The 23,129-nt window shown below is 40.7% G+C and overlaps 1 protein-coding gene across 2 annotated transcripts in view; it reads left to right on the top strand.

Moving 5' to 3' along the window:
- Positions 1-771: 771 nt before the first annotated feature.
- LOC143281308 (uncharacterized) overlaps positions 772-23,129 on the top strand; it is a 32,284-nt gene continuing 9,926 nt past the window's right edge. Inside the window, exons 1-8 of one of the 2 annotated variants that reach the window (XM_076586491.1) lie at positions 772-893; positions 6,700-7,990; positions 9,621-9,765; positions 10,223-10,335; positions 16,088-16,235; positions 19,548-19,837; positions 20,400-20,510; positions 20,939-21,065. In XM_076586491.1, the coding sequence (XP_076442606.1) occupies positions 6,794-7,990; positions 9,621-9,765; positions 10,223-10,335; positions 16,088-16,235; positions 19,548-19,837; positions 20,400-20,510; positions 20,939-21,065 (2,131 nt within the window). In that variant the 5' untranslated portion in view covers positions 772-893; positions 6,700-6,793. Of the gene's footprint in view, positions 894-6,509; positions 7,991-9,620; positions 9,766-10,222; positions 10,336-16,087; positions 16,236-19,547; positions 19,838-20,399; positions 20,511-20,938; positions 21,066-23,129 lie in introns of those variants that run through there. The other variant, XM_076586492.1, reaches the window with a different exon arrangement.

Here is a 23,129-nt window from a genome sequence, read left to right as displayed (position 1 = left end):
CCATCACTTAAAGCAAGAAGAGAAAGAGTGGACTTGATACAGACGTACAAAATATTTAATGGATTTGACGATGTAAACAAAGCATGCTTTTTTTGTACTCCAAAGGTAGACACTATATATACAAGAAACAGTACAGACAAAATATTTAAACAATATTCTAGAACAAATTTAAGAAAGTTTACATTTAGTAACAGAGTAACAAATTATTGGAACAAACTAACAAACAATATTAAATCGCACCCATGTAATAGGTTTAAGAACCTTATAGATAAACATGAGTTATTGAAAAAAACAAAATACGACTTCGATGGATAAAATGACTGAGCTCGTCATGCAATAACCTGACCAACAACAAAAAGGAGTAAAATCTGAAGGCCGGGGCATAAAAAGCCAAAAATGGCTACGTTGTATAAAAACAACGACCCAAATCCTGATCCAGATCCTGAAGTCCCCCTGGGGACTTACGGAAGAGGGGACGATTTGGGACGTTACACCGGGGGAAAAAATCAGCAAGTGTATTATAAAACAAACGCCTTCCCTCGGTGTCGCACGCAAACGTACGCCTCTGTTCTGATGACAAATTAAGTATTTCAAGAACATATAGAAAAAGAGAATATATAGGGTGTTTGGAGCGGAGAGAGTGTTCGCTTCGGATCAACATTATTCATCCTTCGTGGATTTTTGAGAACATGCATTGTGATTATTCTAGCTCATGTTGAAAAGTGTGGGATAAATTTTGGTGTTTGTTGTCACACGACACAGTTGGAAGGGAGGTAAGGCATATCGCCAGTGCTGGGTCAAATCTTGTGTGCCATGACCAAGAGGGTTGAGGAAAATGGCAGCTGAAAGCATTTCCACACCTTGTTTTGTGTTACGCCTCGAAGCTGTAAGAGGTAGGAATTGAGCTCAATAGTTTATGCGTGTACGTACGTGCATATATGTTGACAGACCTAACCGCTCCGTTTTGAACAGAACGGGCCCATTGTTATGTTCTTGTTTTTTGCGAACATGTTCTTCCTTGATAAGTAGGGCAGTTACATTGCACTGCAGCATTGCTGAAATAAGGTGTTGAAGCGAACGTTGAAGTAGACGGAGCACAATGTTGGTATTGACAGTTTTGCTGTGTGAATATTGGCGTATGATAACATTAACAATTGTACCAGTTGATTCGATATATAGGTTAGTGTGTCAAATGCACAGACGGGCCGTGCACAAAACTATGGAAGCATCGCATTGATTTGACACTATGACAGCTTGTTCCTGTTTATTATGACTGGTGAGAGTTGAGTTGTCTGAAAATCCAAGGGTCATGGATTGGTGAAAGGTGGATAATTCTCCGACAGATCAATTATTTTGCAGGAGAGAGTAGTGCAGAGGAGAAGGGGTGGGGGTCATTTCCAATCCGGGTTTCAGAGTTGTAGACGATACTTGTGGAAGCGCGTAGCGGCATACACACATACACTGTCACAGTGTTTACGAGTATGAAGAGATACTATTTCGTGTTAATGGTTTGTATGATGAAGGGCTTCTTTGCCATGTCATGCCCCATTGTAAACACACCAAGGGACTGGTTTCTTTTGTATTACTCATTTGTCTCAACAGATAAATTTAGAACTGTGTGTGAAATTTAGGTTGCTCACCCCATTACACTACAGTGAGAACATCGCCCATTTTTTCTTTTCACTGTTTTCATACCTTTTCAGATCAGAATAGGTTCCGGTAAGTTGAGTATTAGTTTCAGTTTCTCAAGGAGGCGTCACCGCATTCTGACAAAAATATGCTACACCATGGCAGATGCCTTCAGTGTATGCATATATATATATTTGTGTACTTATTAGTGTGGAGTTATCCAGAATTTTGCCAGAGGACAAACAGTTTGTTGCCATTGTTTTTTTCCCATTTTGCCAAATGTGTTCTGCACATGGGACCTCGGTTTATCATCTCATCTGAATAAGTAGACTCTCAGTTTGATTGATTTTCCAATTAAACTTTGGAGAAAGGGTGAGACCAGAACTTGAATGCAGACCCTCATGGACACCTAGCTTCCTCCTTGAAGTAAGTTGAGTAACGGTTGTGAAGACAGTTAAGCCAACAAACCAAAACAAGAAATGAAGAATAGAACATTTTTTTGGTTGCACTATCACATAGGCTGCTGTAGCCGTGTGAATGAGAGAACAGAAGAGACAAAAATGGGGGTAAAATCTATGCAATTATCTGCATATGTGCACTGCTGTGAATATTGTAAAAGTGATTCTTCAGACTGTTGCTGTCTCATGTAAACAGTACACATTTGGAAACAAAGTTATGTAACTTGTAAGCCCACTTCTTATAAATGTGTGTGTGTGTGTGTTTCAGATTGATTGCTTAGCAGCCTCAATTTTTATTTTGAGGTTGTTGTTTTTTGTTTTTGTTTTATTGAGTTGCATAATTTTGTGATTATTCCCGATTTAGTGGAGCAAAAATGTTGGATAAAAATTCAGGAGTTTTTAATGCACAGTAGCCCATGTATGTACTAATGTAGTTTAAATGAAGAACCTTTTGCTTTGAGGCAGCATTTTGGTTGTCATTGTGGAGCTGTGGCCCAGTTGTAATGTGTCCATCTAGGAAGCAGTCGAATCTGAGGGCATGGGATCGAATCCCACACTCACAATTTTCCCCCCTCCACTAGAGGGTTGGTTGATTTTTTATATATTGTGTTTTCATATATTTCCTTTCGTTCATTCTTTTTTCCTTCTTTGTTTTTTCAAGCTTGTACCAACTTGTTTTTCATAATTTTACTTCACCCCTCTGTGAGACCATGATTGGTGGTGTGGATGCTGATCATTGGGATGGGACAATAAACTCATGTCCCATTTGCTGCATGCGCTTGCTGCATGTAAAAGAACCCATGGCAACTAAAGGTTTGTCCCTGACAAACTTCTGGATAAAAAACAACACCACTTTTATAGAAAAATACACTTGCTGCCATATAAAAAAAAGGTGGTGCTGCACTGTTACAATGAGCTATCTCCACGGAGAATAGCCCAGAATTCACACACAGAAATCTGTTGTGACAAAAAGGCTACAGTACAGTTCAGTACAATACAATACAATACAATACAATACAATACAATACAATAGTGAGTCTGTGTATTGTAATATTTGTATAGACCATGTTCAAAACTATGACAAAAGACTTAACAGATAAATAAGTAAAGGTTATGAAATTAAAAAGAAAAACGCATGATGGTTGAATGTGGTTTGGAGGGGATAAGGACACTGGTACTGTACAGTGGTACAACACCCTCTACCTGTGGTGAGCTGCTGATTTTTCCATATCACTTTGAAGACCATACACCACAACTTGTTGTTTTTCAACTTTTTTTTTTCTCAAGGCCTGACTAAGCGCATTGGGTTATGCTGCTGGTCAGGCATCTGCTTGGCAGATGTGGTGTAGCGTATATGGATTGGACTGAACGCAGTGATGCCTCCTTGAGCTACTGATACTGATACTGTAAGAAATGTCTTTGTTTATGACTGGTTTGCTTTGTTGACAAGTTGTTAGCCCTGAAATGGCCCTCAGTGATTGGCTGGGCTGTGAGCTAGCATGGTTTGATTTAAATGTGTCTTTGTTCATGTCAGCTATGTGTCTGCAGTTCTGTTACTAGTGTTTCTATAAGAGACATTTAATGATTTATATATATGTTAATGTATGTCTCATGTGTGAATTTACACACAATATGAGTGTCACAACTCATGACATTCTCGTGTGGAGTGTTTTGTGCATTACCTTCCCCATTTACCCTCTCCCATTCGAGCATTTGTTTAGTGTGTGTTAGCTCCCGGTTGTGCGTTTTTTTTACGTGCAATCGGGGAGTCTCGTTTGTGTGTTTGTGTCACTGCTGAGCAGAGTTTAAAGTCTCTCTGTTCTGTCAGTGGCACTTCTCTAGGCTTTTTGCCCACGGCCTTCTTGGAGGAAGGTCGTGCCTGTTTGGTTCGGGGCTTTTTGCCCAGTTGGTTGGCACCTTCATGTGAAGATCTTTTCCTCCTGGTGGCCATGCTTCTATGTTCTGTGTGCTCCAGCTCAGAGGGAGTGCCCTGCTGGACGTGTCTCGTCTTTGTTTTGTTTTTTTATTTCCAGCGTCAGGGTAGTGGTACCCGGTTGGCAGTTTGCAGCGTCCCACTTCCTGCACCATCTCTTCTTCAGCCTGTGTTGGCCAGGCGGCGTTGTTGCTCCTTCTGCTGCTGACTGCTGTCTTCAGTCCTGCTGCCCTCTTCTCATCACTGTCATCGTTTGTTCACTAGTTTCGTCGTCTTCTGTTTTCATCTGTCTTCAGTTTTCGCCGTTCAAGTCATCGTCTTTTCTTGTGTTGTGCAGTGCTTCAGTTTATCTATTCGTCAAACGTCCTTACGTCCTTAGTTCATTCTTAGCATTCTCTGGACTGACTGCCGCTGGACGGCCGTGTCTTAAAGTTCTGTGCTTTGTGGGTTTTTGTGTGTGTGTGTGTGTTATTTATCCATTCTGTCAGCGTAGTTATCATTTCTTGCTAAGATTGTAGTTTTATTAGTCAAGTTCTGTGTGTGACTGAATAAATGTATGTAAACCATGAATTATTTTAATCTGTGTTTGTGTTGTCTGGGTGTTAGTGCTGGGTTGGGTGGGGGTTTCTAGTCCGCTCTCTTATAGAGCGTGACAATGAGTGTAATCTGTGTCAGTGTGTATGTTTTTGTGTGTGTGTGTGTGTGTGTTGGTGGTGGTGGGGGGGGGGGGGGGGGGGGGGGGGCGAGGGGGGGTGAATGAATGTGCCCATATCGTAAACTTAACAAATTCATTTTCTTTGGAAATATTTTGTTTACTGGCACCGAAGTTGGCTAAGAAATGTGAAAAAATTGGTTCTTTCCATTCTTATTTAAGTTATAAATAATGACAATGTAATTCTGTGAAGGGAGCAAAAGTTATAAAGCTGTAAACAGTGTTAGGTTACTTGACTTACTGTTATACTTTTCTAATTCATGAAACTTAGCACTTTTATCTGACGTACTGACACGCTGATTACTAGCAATCATTTTATCACAATTAGTTCAAATAGCAAGTTCTGCTTCGTGTGGAAGTTTCATTGATGAAAACATCTGATGGGACTGTAGGAGCTGTAAAATTCTGCCAGGTAATGGGACTCAGCCTCAGTTTTTATATATATATATATATATATATATATATATATATATATATATATACTATGGGAAATGATTATATAAAAAATCAATCTAATCTCACTCATCTAAATTATTTGATTTGGCATATGAATTGAGGCATAGAATTAGAAAGGCTGTGCACTCAAATGTGAAGATCCTACAGTGTATGTATTTGCTCATGTGGTGGTTTTGTTACTGCTATTAAACAACATTGCAGCAATTTCCTGAGGCAAATACTCATTATGAGCATATCTGTGTCAGTGTATGTGCATTTAACTGATAATTTATGATAATGTATTGATTAAAGGAGGTGAAGGAGGCCTCTAGATTTTATTCAAAGGAGAAATATGTATAGGCCTCATCACTTGTTGCATTATGCCAATGAACAACCGTCTCAGTCAACAAATCTTCTTGACTTAAAACATGTTACAGTCCAGTCAGTCTTCAGTTGCACTACTTATACACATATTAATGATAATCTTCTTCAAGAAAACAGAGGTAAACTTCCACCATTAATTGGAGAGAAACAGTGTTTTTGAATATATGAGTCGTTTTCACCAGTTTCGGATAATGAGTAGCCTTTTTTTTGTTTTGTTTTGTTTTTTGTTTTGTTAGGAATGTCATCCTTGACTTGAGAGACAAGTGGTGACTGACCTCTAGGCTACACTTGAGTGTGAGACTGTGACAGAAAGAACTAGATTTGTCCAGAGCAATTATTGTGTATATTTGGACCCAAAGTCCATTTTGGTGATTTTGTTACAATTTATTGATGTTGAAAAAACACGAAAAGTTTAAAACTTTGATGGATATCTGTGACTGTAAAACAAAGGAACGCTGTTCTGTGTGGGCTGCTTAACTCTCTCCATACGAACGGCGAAAGAGACGACGTTAACAGCGTTTCACCCCAATTACCACCATCAAAATATTGCAAGCGGAAGGCTCTTACACTGAAGAGGTGAATGTTGACAAAGAATACCACAATTCTGACGACGGAAGCTAAAGGTTGGGTCATTCAGACACCCACTGGACATCCGAGGGGTCTGTGTAGAGGAGAAGAGAGGACTGGCCGTACTGAGTGAGTTAAGTTAGAAATGTTCAGTTTACAGCATTCTACTTTTGGATTGAAAAACACTTGTTTCTGATGACGGGCAAAGATTTGATTTGGATCATTATATTTATGTACTAATAAGTCCCTCTCCCGTCTTTCACCATCAGCATTTTCATTTTTGTTGTTGTTCAGTGGGAATCACACGTGAGCCATTATGATTAAGGTGTTGAGTTTTGTTTTTTTGATTTAAATATCTTTTTCAGCTTCAAGACCAGCACTCAAACCTCCATCTAATTCAAATCAGGAAGGACATGACAAAATTCCTGTGCACAAATTAAGGATCAATTCAGGAAATCTCATATATCATTTTTTAGGTGGGTGTTAAACACTGGACCTCTATTCATTTGTTTGCATTTATCACAATTAAAAAAAAAAAAATGTATAAAAAAATACAATGTATTTATATATTTTTCTTGCAGGTGTGCACAAATGAATATTAAAATGGGCGGAGCCAACTGAACATCGTCCCTTCATCAGCATTAAATTTGTCAGCAAAACTTCCAACTTTTCTTCATGGTTTCTCCAGCTGATAAATGCACTATCTGTCAGGGTCAGATTGATTACGGTCTGTTTTGGGGGGACTTAGAAACCCCTTCCAGGAGGGAGGACTTCAGGAAAAGTGTGAGCACGGATGTTGACAAACAGAACTATGCTTCTTTCAAACAGTGCCATTATCCTGACAGGTGTCATAACTGTCAGCCTTCCAGAAATCCCACCGTAGAGCTTTCACATGCACCGGCTCTCAAAGAAAATCATACTTGTAAGAAAACTGAAAGCGGAATCAGTGAAACTAATTCACGGACTGACTTGCATGATAACAGTGAAGTATTGAAGAAAGTTTCTGGAAAGAGCATATTTTTCTCAAAATATTTTCCAGGCAACACCTCTGAAGAATCTGCTGTCACTCACTTACACTGGAAAAAGGTTATGTCAGGAATGAGTGCAGACAAAGGGTCCACACCACTGGCAGATAGCAGTTCCATAGCATACAATAGTTCAGATGAGGCCGGATCAAATCTAGCGCATGATTCTTCTTATGGTACAAATGCACTCTATTCTTTTACACCACAGAACTCTACTGCCATTAGAGATCATGACAATGATGCAAACAGGTCTGTTGACCATCCACTGCTCAGAAATGATAATGCTGGCTTCGCGCAAGTCACTGAAAAGTGCCGCTTAGAACAGGAATCTTGTAACAGTAGCATAAATCATCCATGCTCGAACAAAAACATGTCCAATGGGTTTGAGAGAAAAGAGCTACTCACATGTGGCAAAGTGCACTGTAGCAAGGCTGACAGTTCAACACCAGAGAAACCTGTGGGCTTTGCTAGAAAGGGTACAGACTTTCGTCACCAGAAAAGAGGACTGCAAGAAGGTGCTGTCTCATCAGTGATGGTGAACAGATGCATACCAAGGGAAAGATCGCCCACACATCTTCAGCCAAACAGCCGAGATGTTGACAAGCATCCAACTATCAGTTCATCAGAGTGTTCCAATGGGGGAGAGAGGCAGAGAAAGACAAACAGGGTGCACAGTGCAACAGATCCGGGGGATGCATACACCTGTGGTGGAGACTGGAGAGTGGAGACCCCCAGCTCCACAGAGGTGCCAGGCAAGGCTGCTCACTTTGACAGTGGCCAATGCCAGGTGTGTGAGGATACAGCTGCTGGCTTCTACTGTGGTGCCTTCGTCTGTGAGGCTTGCAAGGTGAGAGGCATGCTGTTATATAATTCAGTTCAGTTCAGTGGTTCAGTTATTATCTCTTCATCATTGATGATATTAGGAATAGGATACATTCATTAAAAAGAAAAAAAAAGAAGAAAAAAAAAAGAATATGACAAGGGGGGGGGGCGGGGGGGGGGGGGGGGGGGGGGGATGAAAATATGTTCAGTTCTTCAGTCACTCATATTTACTGCATTCAGTCCTTTTGTTTTCTCCATTAATTCTCTGTCTTCCATGAGTATCACAGGCTGTATATATCCATGCATAACAGAATACACTATCCAGCTGTTCACAAAGTTCTGTCATGTCATGTATCTGATTGTCAGGTAGTGACCTGCAGTTTCAATATCACATTGATCATATTAACTATGGTTTACAGTTGAAATTTATCAGTATTTTTACCTTTCTCCCAGTAGCACCTTCTTAAAATTGGACATTATTATGATATATATGCTACTGTACTGTCCTTTTAGTGTTTTTTGACACCTTTTATTAAAACAACAAAAGTTTTTTTTGTTTTTAAGTAGTAGTATGAAATGGCTCAGTTATTTAGATTTCATAGTTCAGAGTAAGCCACTGTAATCCTCTTATGTAGGTTTGTTTATGTTGTACTTATAGCGATAAGTTTTCAATAGTAACAAATACAGCTTTTTACCTGGTCACCTTAACTTCTTAAGGATTTTATGTATTTCAGTACCTTTAGGCCAAGTTAGGGTGGCTTAGAACAATAATCTCATCTGCAAGCAAAATGGATGCCAAAAACATCAACTGATGCATGGATGCAGCATATTGCCTGGCAAACAAAAACCTGTACCAAGTCAAACAAAGAATCTGTGATGGTTTAATGGTGTTAGATGTATGTGTTTGTATACAATGTATATAGAGAGATTGATCTATAGATAGATAGTCAATATGACTATAGACAGATTGTTTGGTTTGGAAAAAAAAAAGCAAAAGGAGTTAAGGCTCCTCTTGGCTTAACATTAGTATCAAATTAAGTACTTTAAGAAATAATTCATGTCATTTACAAGAAATTCACCAAGAGAGCTGGTCGCCGAAAGATCAACATTTCTTTAAGACTCCATAATGCACCCATTAACATAACACTCTCTGTCTTTCACATGTATTTAAACAAACACAAACACACAGTTACCTGTGTACTGCAAGTTTATATGCTGCGATACATGTACACACATGTACATGCTGTGCATGAATGAGTACTTCCCATGATATAGTAAGCATTCATGCACGTGTGTACCCATGCATTCATTTCTGTACTGACTACTCTGTGTGTGTGTGTGTGTGTGTGTGTGTGTGTGTGTAGAACTTATAAATTGTGCATTTATAGATAAAACTGCCCGGGTAATATCTATAGGTATATTATTTATGATAAATATATAATATGCACATTATGTGGGGTGTGTTTTGTGTAGCTGGTCTCTGACTGGAGTGTTTATAATTTATTTTGTAATTTGTCATTGTACAGCACTTTAACTTAGTTTAAGATATAGATCTAAAAGTATAAGATTGATGAAATACATACAGGTATTATGCTGTAGGTTTGTACTATCGTTACTTTTCAAATATTTTATTCTTATGTTTTTTCTCCTTCCAGAAATTTTTTATTCGGGCATCCAAGCAAGAAAAGCAGAAGTTTGTATGTCTCCGGGACAGTTTATGTAAGATAACGAAGGAGAGTCGAGTGCAGTGCCAGTTCTGCCGCTACCAGAAGTGTCTTAAGCTGAACATGAATTATCCAGGTAGGTGACAGAGATTATATATGAAATATATATATATATATATATATATATATATATATACTTTGCCAAGATGCTATATAATACTTGAATACTGTTATAGTGTCCAACTGTGCTTAACTGATTGTAGAATGTTTCATTTGAGAAGAAGAAGAAGAAAAAAAAAGACCTTTACAAAGCTACAAGGATGAAAAATAAAAGGGTGGAACAGCACACTTAATTCATGTTTTGATCAGACACAAACTTGCTTAAAAGAACAGACTCACTGATAATAGTGATATGAAGACAAGTCCGCCTTTACTCCAGATTCAGGTGGTTTGGTCATTGCTGCATGCTCCATTCAGCTTATTGACCTAACAGTGTGAAGTCAGGAGCCTGGAATCAGAGATAACACCACACCAGCACCACCAGTTTAATCATTTTTAACTTTCCCTCACAGTGTCACATTGCATGATTGCAGGGGAAGGGAAGAGATCGGTGAGCGGCATTCATGTGTCTGGGATACCTTGTCGTGTGTGTGGCTCGCCATCCTCAGGTTTTCATTTTGGTGCTCTTACCTGTGAAGGATGCAAGGTTGGTATCTGGCTAGAACTCTGTGTCTGTTCTACCTCTGTGTGTGTGTGTGTGTGTGTGTGTGTCAGTCGTCTTTAATTTTATATCTTCTCCATTTAAAGTTATAAAAGATCAGATGGATATTAAAAAATAATAACAACAAAAACAAAAAAGTGGTTGGGGAAGGGAGCAGGCAGTGGGTTTGGCTTCTCTCTGTCTGTTTTATTTCTGTATACATGTATGTGCAATACTGATAGTTACCTTCAATTTTACGTCTTTCCACACGAGTGATATTAGATCAGATGGATTTAATTTAAAAAAAAAAAAGAAAAAAAAAAGAGTTTAGGTGGTTTGGGAAGGGAGTGGGGAATGGGTTTCGCTTAGAACTCTCTGTCTCTTTTACCTGTGTGTGTGCGTAATAGTTGTCATCAGTTTAAAGTCTTTCCACTGAAAGTGATATCAGATCAGATGGGTTAACAAAAAACAAAAAAACAGTCAAGGTGGTTGTGGGAGGGAGTGGGATTGGTGGAATCAGGGACGGGCGCAATAACCAAGTGGTTAAAGCGTTGGACTTCCAATCTGAGGGTCCCGGGTTCGAATCACAGTGACGGTGCCTGGTGGGTAAAGGGTGGAGATTTTTACGATCTCCCAGGTCAACATATGTGCAGACCTGCTAGTGCCTGAACCCCCTTCGTGTGTAAACACATGCAGAAGATCAAATACGCACGTTAAAGATCCTGTAATCCATGTCAGCGTTCGGTGGGTTATGGAAACAAAAACATACCCAGCATGCACACCCCCGAAAACGGAGCATGGCTGCCTACATTGCGGGGTAAAAACGGTTATGCACGTAAAAGCCCACTTGTGTACATACGAGTTTACGTGGGAGTTGGAGCCCACGAAAGCAGAAGAAGAAGAAGGTGGAATTAGGCTGTAGGATGGGGGTGGGAGCAAGAGGGTAAAGCAGGAATAGGGAGAGGGGGAAAGGTCAAGGTGTGACTGTGTGTGCTTGTCTGTGTCTGTGCATGTCTGTGCTAATATGTGCATGGGTGTGTGAGTGTTTGCATATAATATGAATATGCATGCATGCATGTGTGTGTGAGTGAGTGTGAATGTGAGCTTTAGTGTGCAAATTTATGTCTTTGGAGAAGGATTTTTCAGAATTAAAAGAAAAAGTATAGAATGAGCAAAATGATGAAAATCATGTTAATTGTATTGTATTATTACTCTTTTTTGCTCAACAGATTTATCTGTGTGAAATTTTGGGCTGCTCACTCAGGGAGAGCATGTTGCTATGCTGAGAGCACGATCCATGTTTGTTTGTTTTTTTCTTCTTTTTTTTTTCCTGCCTGCAGTTTTTTAGTTTTCTTATTGCAGTGGATTTTCTACAGAATTTTGCTAGGAACAACCCTTTTGTTGCCATGAGTTTTTACTTGTGCTAAATGCATGCTGCACACAGGACCTTGGTTTATCGTCTCATCTGAATTACTAGTGTCCTGACCACCACTCAAGGTCTAGTGGAGGGGGAGAAAATACTGGCGACTGTGCCGGGATTCGAGCTAGTGTGCTCAGATTCTCTCGCTTCCTAAGTGGACGCGTTACCTCTAGGCCATCACTCCACCTAATGGTCTGTTTATGGTCTGTGTGTGTGTGTGTGTGTGTGTGTGTGTGTGTGTGTGTGTGAATGTATACATGTTTGTGTGTGTGTGTGTTGTGTGTGTGTGCTTGTGTGTTTGTATAGTATGCATGTATTGTGTGTATGTTTAGAAAGATCTATCACTAGAGACACATATATAGACATGGATTGATAAGATGGATAAACAGATCTATAGAGATATATTTTTTTAGATAGATTGGTAAGTGTTGAATGTTAGATTAGAATTTAGATAAGATAGATTTGTTAGAGTAGATGAATGTTGTATTGCTTATGCCTTCAATTTTAAGTTTAAAAAATTCAGTCATGAGGAGAAATGACATTGTTGCTGTATTGGTTCCAGTGAATACTAGTGCTGTCAACTGCAGTTTATAAATCTGATGTTCTCTGTGGTGCACCTTGTTGATTCAAGGCTGTAACTTCAATGTATGCAGTGTAGACCTGCTCATCCCATTTATAGCAGGGAGATTTCTGTTCAAATTGGGAGTCTGTGTCACTTGTCTTTATTATGACCCCATTTTGCTCGAAAAATTGCTGTCGGTCTTCTCCACCACTTGAAAATGGAGTGAAGAGAGAGAAAAATATAGAGTTCATTGTATGGAGGGAAATGTTTTTACGAATTTTCTCAGATGTGTGGGGGGAAAGAGGCAGCTTTGAATAGCTTCAGTGTTGTTCAGCTTCTTCCTGGTGGTCCATATGGAAGGAACACTGTTCAGAAGCCATAGTGAGCTAAAGCCAAGGTGGGGGGGTCTAGAAAGAGCTGAGCATCTTGTGGAATAATTGGAACAGTGTGGCACTGGCAGAGCCAGGGTAACTTTCCCTTGCATTTTGTTTGTTTTGTTTTATTTTAACTTGTTTTATGTGGGTCAATGTACTACCAGTTTAGAGGAGGAGGGGAGGGGAGGGGAGGAGCCAAATGAGGGGAGAGGATAGAGGAGATGAGGGGAGAGGTTGAAGTTGAGGGGATAGAGATGAGGGGAGAGGATGATGGGGATGAGGGGAGGGGAGAGGATGATGATGGGGATGAGGGGAGGGGAGAGGATGATGGGGATGAGGGGAGGGGAGAAGGGAGATGATGGGAGAGGATAGAGATGTGTGGAGAGGATGTAGATGGGGGATATGATAGAGGAGATGAGGGGAGGAAATGAGAATGGAGATGAAGGGAGGGGATAGAGGAGATTAAGGGAGAAAAATGAGAGGAGAGGATGGGATAGAAGAGATGAGGTAAGAGGAACGAACGAACAAACGAACAAAATTTTATTTTACGAGGGTAAAGGAGTAAGCACAAAGTACTTGTTTACATCCAGCCCTCTGGGCATAAATAATAATTGGAAAAAAAGAAGAAAAAAAAAAAAAGTCAATTCACAACACCAACGTCAAAATTACATAAGCATGTGCAAACATAAACAAAGAACTTAGGTACAATACAATATCGCGATAGATGAATAACAACGAGGACAATAGGGTAGGGGCGTGGTGGAGAGCGGAAGGAAGAATGGACAAGGGGAAGAGTAAAGAAGGTAGGGGAGGCTGTCAACAGACAGATATAGTGACAGTGGAAAGACATAGAGACTGACAGGGGAGGAGAGAGGCGTTTATATATTGACAATCTATACATGTTTTTTGTTTATAATTGATATGTGTCACATAATCACATGTTTTTCCAATAAATGTGCACGATATATGTTTTTAAAGGGATGCTTTTTACAGTGTTTACATTGAGGCAGGATAATAATTCATTCCATAAACAGCCCCCTGAATAAGACAGACTAGATTTAAAAAGATCAATCCTTGGAAGTGGTACCATAACTTTATGAAGATGACGATGAGTGTTGGTTACAAATTTATTCTTCAGTGAGGGGGGAGCAAATCCAGACATGATTTTGAACATAAAATGATAAATAGACCTTTGTTAAATAGAAGTTTTGTTTTCAGTGGGAGGATATCGAGAGCTTTATAATCAGATACAGTCAGTGATGAAGCTTTTAAAAGAATCAATTTTACAGCTCTTCTATGCAGACTCAACAGAGGTTTTATAATACTGTCACTCGCCGAATCCCAGAGGTAGAGGAGGGAATAGAGGAGAGGGAAGAGGATAGAGGAGGGGATGATAGAGGAGATGAGGGTGTATGGAGATTAGGGGATGGGATAGAGGAGATGAGGGGAGAAAATGAAGATGAGAGGAGGGGATAGGTTGGAGATGAGTGGAGGGGAAGGGATAGGGGAGACAGAAGATTAGGGGAGGATAGAGGAGGGAAGGGGAGGGGATAGAGGAGGGGAGTGGAGGGGATAGAGAAGATGAGGGGGTATGGATATGATGGGAAGCAACAGAGGAGATGAAGGGAGGAGATAAGAGATGAGGGGTGTGGGTGGATAGATGAGGGGAGAGGATGGAGGTGAAGGGAGGGGATAGAAGAGATGAGTGGGTTGATATAGTGGAGGGGATAGAGGAGATGAGGGGGTGATAGAGGGGAGGGGATAGAGATGAGGGGTGATTATATAGTGGAGGGGATAGAGGAGATGAGGGGGTGATAGAGGGGAGGGGATAGAGATGAGGGGTGATGATATAGTGGAGGGAATAGAGGAGATGAGGGGGTGATAGAGGGGAGGGGATAGAGATGAGGTGTGATGATATAGTGGAGGGAATAGAGGAGATGAGGGGGTGATAGAGGGGAGGGGATAGAGATGAGGGGTGATGATATAGTGGAGGGGATAGAGGAGATGAGGGGGTGATAGAGGGGAGGGGATAGAGATGAGGGGTGATGATATAGTGGAGGGATAGAGGAGATGAGGGGGTGATAGAGGGGAGGGGATAGAGATGAGGGGTGATGATATAGTGGAGGGATAGAGGAGATGAGGGGGTGATAGAGGGGAGGGGATAGAGATGAGGGTGTGATGATATAGTGGAGGGATAGAGGAGATGAGGGGGTGATAGAGGGGAGGGGATAGAGATGAGGGGTGATGATATAGTGGAGGGATAGAGGAGATGAGGGGGTGATAGAGGGGAGGGGGTGATAGAGGACAAAGGAGATGAAGGGGGTGATAGAGGAGGGGATAGAAGAGATGAGGGGGTGATATAGTGGAGGGATAGAGGAGATGAGGGGGTGATAGAGGAAGGGATAGAGGAGATGAGGGGGTGATAGAGGGGAGGGGATGAGGGGTGATAGAGGAAGGGATAGAGGAGATGAGGGGATGATAGAGGAAGGGATAGAGGAGATGAGGGGGGTGATAGAGGAAGGGATAGAGGAGATGAGGGGGTGATAGAAGAGGGGAGAGGATAGAGGATATATATATATATATATATATATATATATATATATATGAGATAGAAGTTAGACGATCGAGGATGTATGGGTAAGGTGGGGAAATCCACCTCCACCCCCCTCATTCTTGAGCTGTTGGTTTTTCTCCCACATTCACCTCTCTCTCTCTCTCTCTCTCTCTCTCTCTCTCTCTCTCTCTCTCTATATATATATATATATATATATATATATATATATATCAGGTGTCCCAAAAAACATGAACCGCTTTTTGACAAGTATTTTCTCAGTGATAGAGAAACAAAATTAACTGAAAAATTTCAAACAGTAACCTTAGGGTATCATCAACAAGTCTGCAAAATACCTAAACGTTTGGATGCCAATTATGTGAGTATTGTCAAATTCAAAACAGCATGTCAAAAAATCCAGTATCAGAGGAAAACTCACTCATTTCAGTTTATGCTAAATGTGGCCTCCATCTGTCTCCACGACTAAACGAAGCTGTTTCTTCAAAGCAGAAATGCTTTACGTATTAATTTCTTCCACCGATATCTGCAAACTGACCAAGTGATCATTGCAAAGAACAGTCAAAACCAAAAATACATAAATTTCTCTAATTAGTAATTATAAAAGAAAACGAGAGAGAGAGACCCAGTAATTTTTTTTTCTGTTCCATAAGTATGAATAGCATTTTAAAGTCTGATTATTTATTCATAAATATTTATTTCATGAATTACTTAGTTATTATGTGAATGTGTTTTTTTTTGTGGTTTTTTTGGGGGGGTGGGGGGGGGGGGTATTTTTTAGTTGAAAGAAGGTTGAATCACAATCACAAAGAAGAAAATGTTTGACTGTCTAGGGTTTCTTCCGTCGAATGGTGAAGGAGCGAGAGCCTGGCATGTACAAGTGCTCCACAGGAGGCCACTGTGAGATCAGCATGAACACGCGCAACATGTGCAAAGCCTGCCGCTACCAAAAGTGCATCAACAATGGCATGTCTATGGAAGGTGAGAGAGCTGGAGCAAAAAATTGCAGGAGCAACAACTTGAGCTTGATTTGTTGAAATTGAATTTCTCCCCTGTTTCTTTTGTTCTCAACCCCTCCCCATGCCTCTTCCCCTTCCTCTTCTGTTTCTGTCTTTCCTCCTCGTGTGTGTGCCTTGCTTCTTCAGTTCTTGTTCAGGCGTTCTCCAGTTTCAAGAGTGTGTGTTACAGTCTTTTTTCCTGCACTTTCTTTTCCTTGTTCCTTCTTTCTCTGCACCTCTGTTTGCCTGCCACTGTATATTATGTCTTTCACTTGGCAGGGCTGGTTGTAAAAACAAATGTCAGTAATCCAAAACCATGAATTTTTTTTTTCTCTCTCTTTCACTCTCTCTCTCTTACTCTCCTTTCATTCTAACTCTGCCCCCCCCCCCCCCCCCCCCCCCCCCCCCCCGCCCCACTTTCCCAGTATTAAAAAAAGTCTGCCAAGTTCTTTTTAACAAAAGCTGTTCAAGAGTTTGAAAAGAAAAAAAACACCTCTAAAATGAATGCTTGTTACTAGTTTGAACACATAACTTTTTTTTTTTTTTAATCATATCCATATTAAGTTTCAAGCCTTTCAGAAGAATGAAAGCAAGAGATCCAAGCCTGGTTAGGCTTTTGGAGCGTGTGTGTGCATGCGTGTGTGTCTGTATGTGTGTGTGTGTGTGTCTGTGTCTGTGTCTGTGTGTATGTCTGTCTGTGGGTGTCTGTGTTTGTGCAGGTGGCGAATGTATGCGGGTGTAAGTGAATGTGTGTGTGTGTGCGCGTGTGTGTGCGTCCGCCTGTGCTGATGCCTTTGTTTCATAAGCAAATGAACCAATCAGTTGGCTGACTTTTCAGCCCTGATACATGTGGCTCTGTGTGGTTGGATTGTCTGTCACTGTCATCTAAACTGAACTGAATTGCCTGACCTTTAAGAAAAGGGGCTATTGTGCATACAGTGCATAACCTTAACCCGGAGAGCGCGATGAGCCACGATCGTGGCTTTCCCGGTAAAGTGCGATGGGCCACGATCGTGGCTCTGTTTACATAAGGTCCGACATCGTACGGCTATGCTCGGCAGCCTTCGTAAAACTGCCTCGTTCTGGTGTTACTGCCTCCCTGCTTGTGTTTGCACAAACTTTGACCGAGTTTATAAGTCCAGATCTTCGTATTTTTTGTAAACAATGAGTGACACTGAAGTTGAAAAAGCTCAGGAAATGAGTGACCTTGTCACTAGTGATGATTCATTTGCTGACAGGGATTCTGGTGAAAACGGCTTTGTTATTTTGACACTTGGGCATGCTGGCTTGCTTGTTGTTCATTCAGTTTTGTGTCTCCAGCCACAAAAACTGGGGGGTGGGTGATGGGGGTGGGGAGGGGTGGTAAAGTGGGTTAGGCATGGGTCTATTGTGATTTCTTGACCAAATCAAGCTAGAAAACTGGAAATTATTTTGATTTAAAGCATTCTTGCTGCTTTTGAAAGCAACATGAGCTAAAAGAAAACATTTATTTCTGTTTTTGCCTGTGATTGCATAAAGTATTGTAGATGTGCGCGTGCGTGGCGTCGGTGGGTGTGTCTCAAACAAATAATACAGTGCTTATAATTTCATTGTTTCAGTTATATTCATTTTATGATTCTGCAGCCAGAACATTTTCTGCACAGTTTAATGCCAATTTTGAGATTTTGACTCTATAAAAGATGTGAAAATACCTATAAACATTGTGGTTGACGTTTTTGGAAAACAAGTTTGTAAAATTTGTTGTTTATATCCTGTGGAATATCTCCAACTACTTACAAGGTACAGCCTTTTTCTTACTTTTATCTGATTCTTCATTCACTCTACTTTCCAAAAATGTATAGGTTTACCTATTTATTCTTACTGATAAGCATACAAATGCCCCAAATCAGAGCACAGGTAGCGGAGGCAAACTATCCCTTTGTTTTAAGCATGATTTCTGTAAGTATGTTTTATTATATCCAGCACTTTGAGGGTTAAATAACCCTAAATGTTAGCTATTTCAAAGAAGGAGAAATGTCCCACAACACCAATTCACTGTACAGTGCAAGCACAGAAAGGTAAGATGCACTGTTGTTGTCAACAGTGTGCCAAGTCAAACTGGTGCAAACTACGCTATTGGTTTGCTCTGTTGGCCTAATTTTGTGGTTAATGCAGTACTAAGACACCTCCAAGGAATGGCTGTTCAGTACTGAAGGCTGAAGGCAGGGAATTGCACGGATTGGCTGAGCAGACAATGAGCCTGGCGGAAGGCGTCTAGATGATGCTTTAACCACAGAATTTGGCCAGCAGAACAAATCATTAGGTCTAGATTGACATGATAATGCACAGATCTGCCTATGATATAACAGAATCTGAGTGCACAGGTTGATATTCCACACTTGCCAGTATCTTCACCCCCTCCTCAAGACATTGAGTGGTGGTCTGCATGTTAGTCATTCAGATGAGACAGTATACCAAAGTCCCATATGTAGCACGCACTTAGCACTGGTGAAAGAACCCACAGCAACAAAAGGGTTGTTTCTCGCAAAGTTCTGCAGAAAAATCTGCTTTAACTCAGTTGAGTCACAGACAGGACCATGCGCCCAGAAATCGCATGATTCTTCACGATTTTTGAAGATCACAAAAAATCAACCCAGATACTCAGACAGACAAATTAGTGATCAAAAGAAAGTGCAAAACAGAAGGTTTTTAAATTTTCTTTACTCTTCAAGGTGGATGCAGATATAGATATTGCACAGTCTACACAAAAAGGTATCTGAACAGCCCTTGGAAAAATAGGTTTCATGATGTCAGCTATCGCACTATTTTAGTCACTATTCTATCGCCAATTACATGCTAGGCTCCTTGGTATCCATTTGAAACACTAAAAAGCAAGACTAGAAAAGCTGCTTCTACCATATCTTCTTTGTCAGAGCCTTGGTCTAACACTAATTCTTCAGTTTTTTGCAGTCTAAAACCTTAAAGTGTTACTGTCTCAGTAAAAATCTCGAGATTCTTCTGCTTAAACATAAGCAAAGCAGCTTTAACACTAAGGTTGTGTTCCGCATAATTGTATGCAGAACAACGCAAATGAGTTGATAGGAAAACAAACTTGCAGGCAGAAAAGGAGGAGGGTTGGGGGAGGTGGGGGGGGGTGGAGGGGGAGGTATGGCGCTGCACTGTAGCGACATGCTCTCCCTGTGGAGAGCAGCCGGAATTTCACACAGATACATCTGTTGTGTTAAAATGTTATACAATTTAGTACAATACAACAGGAAGTATAACACACAAACTCCCCTTGCTCTACTCTGACTAGGCAGCAGGATCGGGCGCCAGCCCAACGCAGTGAAGCACGCCATTTCCCTGGAGGTGAAAAAGCAGCGGCTAGAGCTGTCTCTGGAGCAGACAGCTGTCTCCTTGGTGAGCTCTGACAATCAGAGACAGATGGTGAAGGAGGAGACGGACACTGTGGACACTGCTGGAGCCATGCCCTGCCCTTCCACGGCTGGACCTGCGCCGCTTGGTGGGCTGTCGGCTGCTACAACTGTGGAGGAGAAGGATGAATCAGAAGCCACGCTGTCTCTCTCTGATGTTGTGTTCACAGAGGTGGGTGGAATGTGTGCAGTGGAAGATGTGTAAGGTGATCTGCTCTTGTCAGCATGTCAGGTAACAGTGCTAATGGTAGGTGAATGGGATATGAAAATCAATGTATTCGTTAACCTGACTGGAAACATTTTTAGTTTTTTTAAAAGAATTGTTGTGCCTTTTTCATTAGTACATTGTCAACGTTTCAGAGTAACTTATTTTTTTCCATGTTTTCGGGGGTTTTTTTTTTAGACAAATTTGTTGTTCATAGAAAGTATTTCTAGAGAAAATGAAATTGTTAAAAATTATAATTGACACACACATAGATATACACACTCAAGAAGACACAGAGACACATGCACAGACATACACAGACACACATAGACACACACAGACACAAACACACACACACACACACACACACACACACACCACATGGTTATTACTTGGACTCATGTTATGTGTTTATACCCAACATTAGACAAAAAACAAAACCAAAAGATGAATGATGGCATTGCTGTGTTTTGATATTACACCAATACTCACTGATGTACATTTAACATGAAATGTGTTGTTTGACCAGGTGCACCCGGGGGTAGTGGTGAAACAGGAGCCAGAGAACGAGCAGATCGATGAAAAAATAACTGAAAGTTTATATGCTGCTGACAAAGAACTGAGCAACATGTGTGCTGTGGTGGGTAACAAACTTGAATGATGGATGAGTGAAGGGGTAGTCAGTTTGTTATCAGTTTGATCCACATGGGGATCTCGTTTAAATACAGTGGACAGGAAATGTACCGAAGAGGGTGTGATGTTTGCAGTGATTTGGGGGGTGGGGGTGTTGGGGGAGGGGGGGGGGGAGGGGAGAATGAATATCACATCTTTTCCAAATGTGCCAGTGGTAGATTGGAAGAGGACTTTCGCATATCATTGCCCGGAGTTGATGAATTCTGAACATATTATTTGTAAGAAAAAATTGAAATGATTGGATGCATAATCATCAGTTTGAACCACAAGAGACATTGCCTCATAAATGCTATTGCTTTGCTTAGTTGTTCATAACAAAAACATATTCTATGGATCTGTTTTTAACCTTCTTTCTTTTTTCTTTTCTTTTTTCAGAGTCGAGCGAAAATGGATGCTCTTGACAAGTCTGAATTTGAGTCCTATCCTATTATGTGGAAGAAGCAGATGAAGCACTTCAATTTTCACGCACAGTGTTGTATCAGATTCTCCAAAAGAATCCCAGGTATTGTACCTTATTTCTCTTCCCTCACCTTGCTGATTCTGTATATTATTTTTTTACTTTTCTAACTTTGATAAACTCTTTCTGACTTCATTGTTTTTGGACTTGTAAAGGTCCTTAGCCTCAAGGTGACTTTTTAAAGGATGTGATTTTGCAAATAGGAAAACATTGTGGCATTTATTTTTCACTTTTTTCTTTCTTCCTTTCCTCTGTTTTTTCTTGTTCTGTGATTTACCTTTCACTCCATCTTCTCTTTCATTTGGATACAGCACTTATTTCTAGTGTATTACTTTTCCTACAAGTCCATCAAGTTAAATGATCACAATTGCATTTCAGCCAATAAATCCGAAGGAAAGTTTTTTATTTTTTTTTTATAAAATAAGATAAAAAGTACACAATTTACGAATGGCGGTGGACTCACCTCAACAGCCTGTGGAAAACACTGAGACAGGGGCCAGGGACCATATATTTGCCATAACAAGGGACGCTTGGACACTGGTCAGCAGATGTGTGACCACAGTGGTGCAACACGAGATGTTGCCAGAATACGGGAATGAACCCGTTACCAGAGGTTCTGAGGCAGAGAACCTCTCCTCTCTCAGTGCCAGGATGGGAGTGATCCATTGCTGTTTGTGGGTGTGCCAAGAAAACTCCAGCCAGCTTCACTCACACATCAAGTATGCCCACCGTCCAGTCAAAACCTTTCCTGCGCACTCATTGCACATGCAATGCACAGAGAAAGAGAAATATTGTACCGACAACTGGTTGACCCTTTCTCTCCTGCCAGCACCGGGTTTCACCAGGTAGCTGCTTGTTGGATGCAACATTATATATGAGTTTGTTGTGACAGGTTGCACCAAGGTGTTGTCAGAATTTAGTTTTCAGACTAGATAGCCCCTGGTACATACAGCCAGTAGGATCTAGGGGTCAGATTTGAGTACATAAGTCACCTTGTAGGCTGGAAATTATGGTAAATGGTAAATTTCTGTAACAATTTCTGATGGTGTTTACAATTCAAGAGATTGAAGTACTGATTTTGAATCCATGCAGAAAAGCATATGTGGTGCAATGTATTACCGATATGTGTGTGCATGTGCATATGTATGTAAGCATGTGTGTGTGCTCGCGTGCATGCATGTAATGTTAGTTGTCATGCTTTCCTTTATCTCTTACCTGATTAGTGTGTGTGTATGTGTGTGTGTTGTCTGCATGTATGAGCTGGGGTGTAAGGAACTTAGGAAGCAGATAAACATTTGAAGAATCACTTACAGAAATGTCTTATCTTCAACATGACATGCTAATCCCATAGCCAGTATTAGGCTGTAGGGCACCACTGATGACTTTCTGACAAGATCCCTCCATTTGATCCAGACCTTGGCTGTCCCCAGCGTGCTGATGAGAAGCATGTTTGTCCACTCCTTGATGTCATCCTCCCATCTTTTCCTCTGTCTATCACGTCTCCTTTCTCCATACACAGTTCTGTTTGTGATGGTCTTTGCAAGTCCACAAAGTCTTATCACAAGGTTGTACCGCCTCATCTTCCTGCTTTTGTCAATAGATAGGAGGTGGCCATGCGGTCCAATGGCTGTTCTGATATGGTTCTGAACATATTTGTTGGTGATGCGGTCTTTGAAGGAATAGTAATCTGAAAAAAAAATGTCAGAAACAAAGAATCTTGTGTCACCAGAAAATGAATGGTCAGATGATGGAAAGACGGTTTACCATGAATGAACTGTTTCTTCTCATTTTGCGATAGTAGTTACTAAACAAAGTTTGTCAGCTTTGAAGAATGTTGTATCACCAGAAAATGAATGGTCTGATGATAGAAAGACAGTTTATCAGGAATGAACTGTTTCTTCTCATTTTGCGAGAGCTGTTAAAAGAAGAATGTCGTCAGAAATGAAGAACTTTGTATTATCAGAAAATTTACAAAACGGTGGAAAGACAGTTCATGAGAATCTATTTCTTCTCACTTTTCGGTAGCAGTTACAAAAAAGAACATTGTCTGAAATGAAGAATCTTGTATCACCAGAAAATGAACGGTCTGCCAGTAGAAAGACGGTTCAT

Source organism: Babylonia areolata, chromosome 4 (genome assembly GCF_041734735.1).
Source record: "Babylonia areolata isolate BAREFJ2019XMU chromosome 4, ASM4173473v1, whole genome shotgun sequence".
In the NCBI taxonomy this organism is placed as follows: domain Eukaryota; kingdom Metazoa; phylum Mollusca; class Gastropoda; order Neogastropoda; family Buccinidae; genus Babylonia; species Babylonia areolata.
The sequence above is the reverse complement of the archived record's forward strand: the minus strand, read 5'-3'. Positions and strand labels throughout refer to the sequence as shown.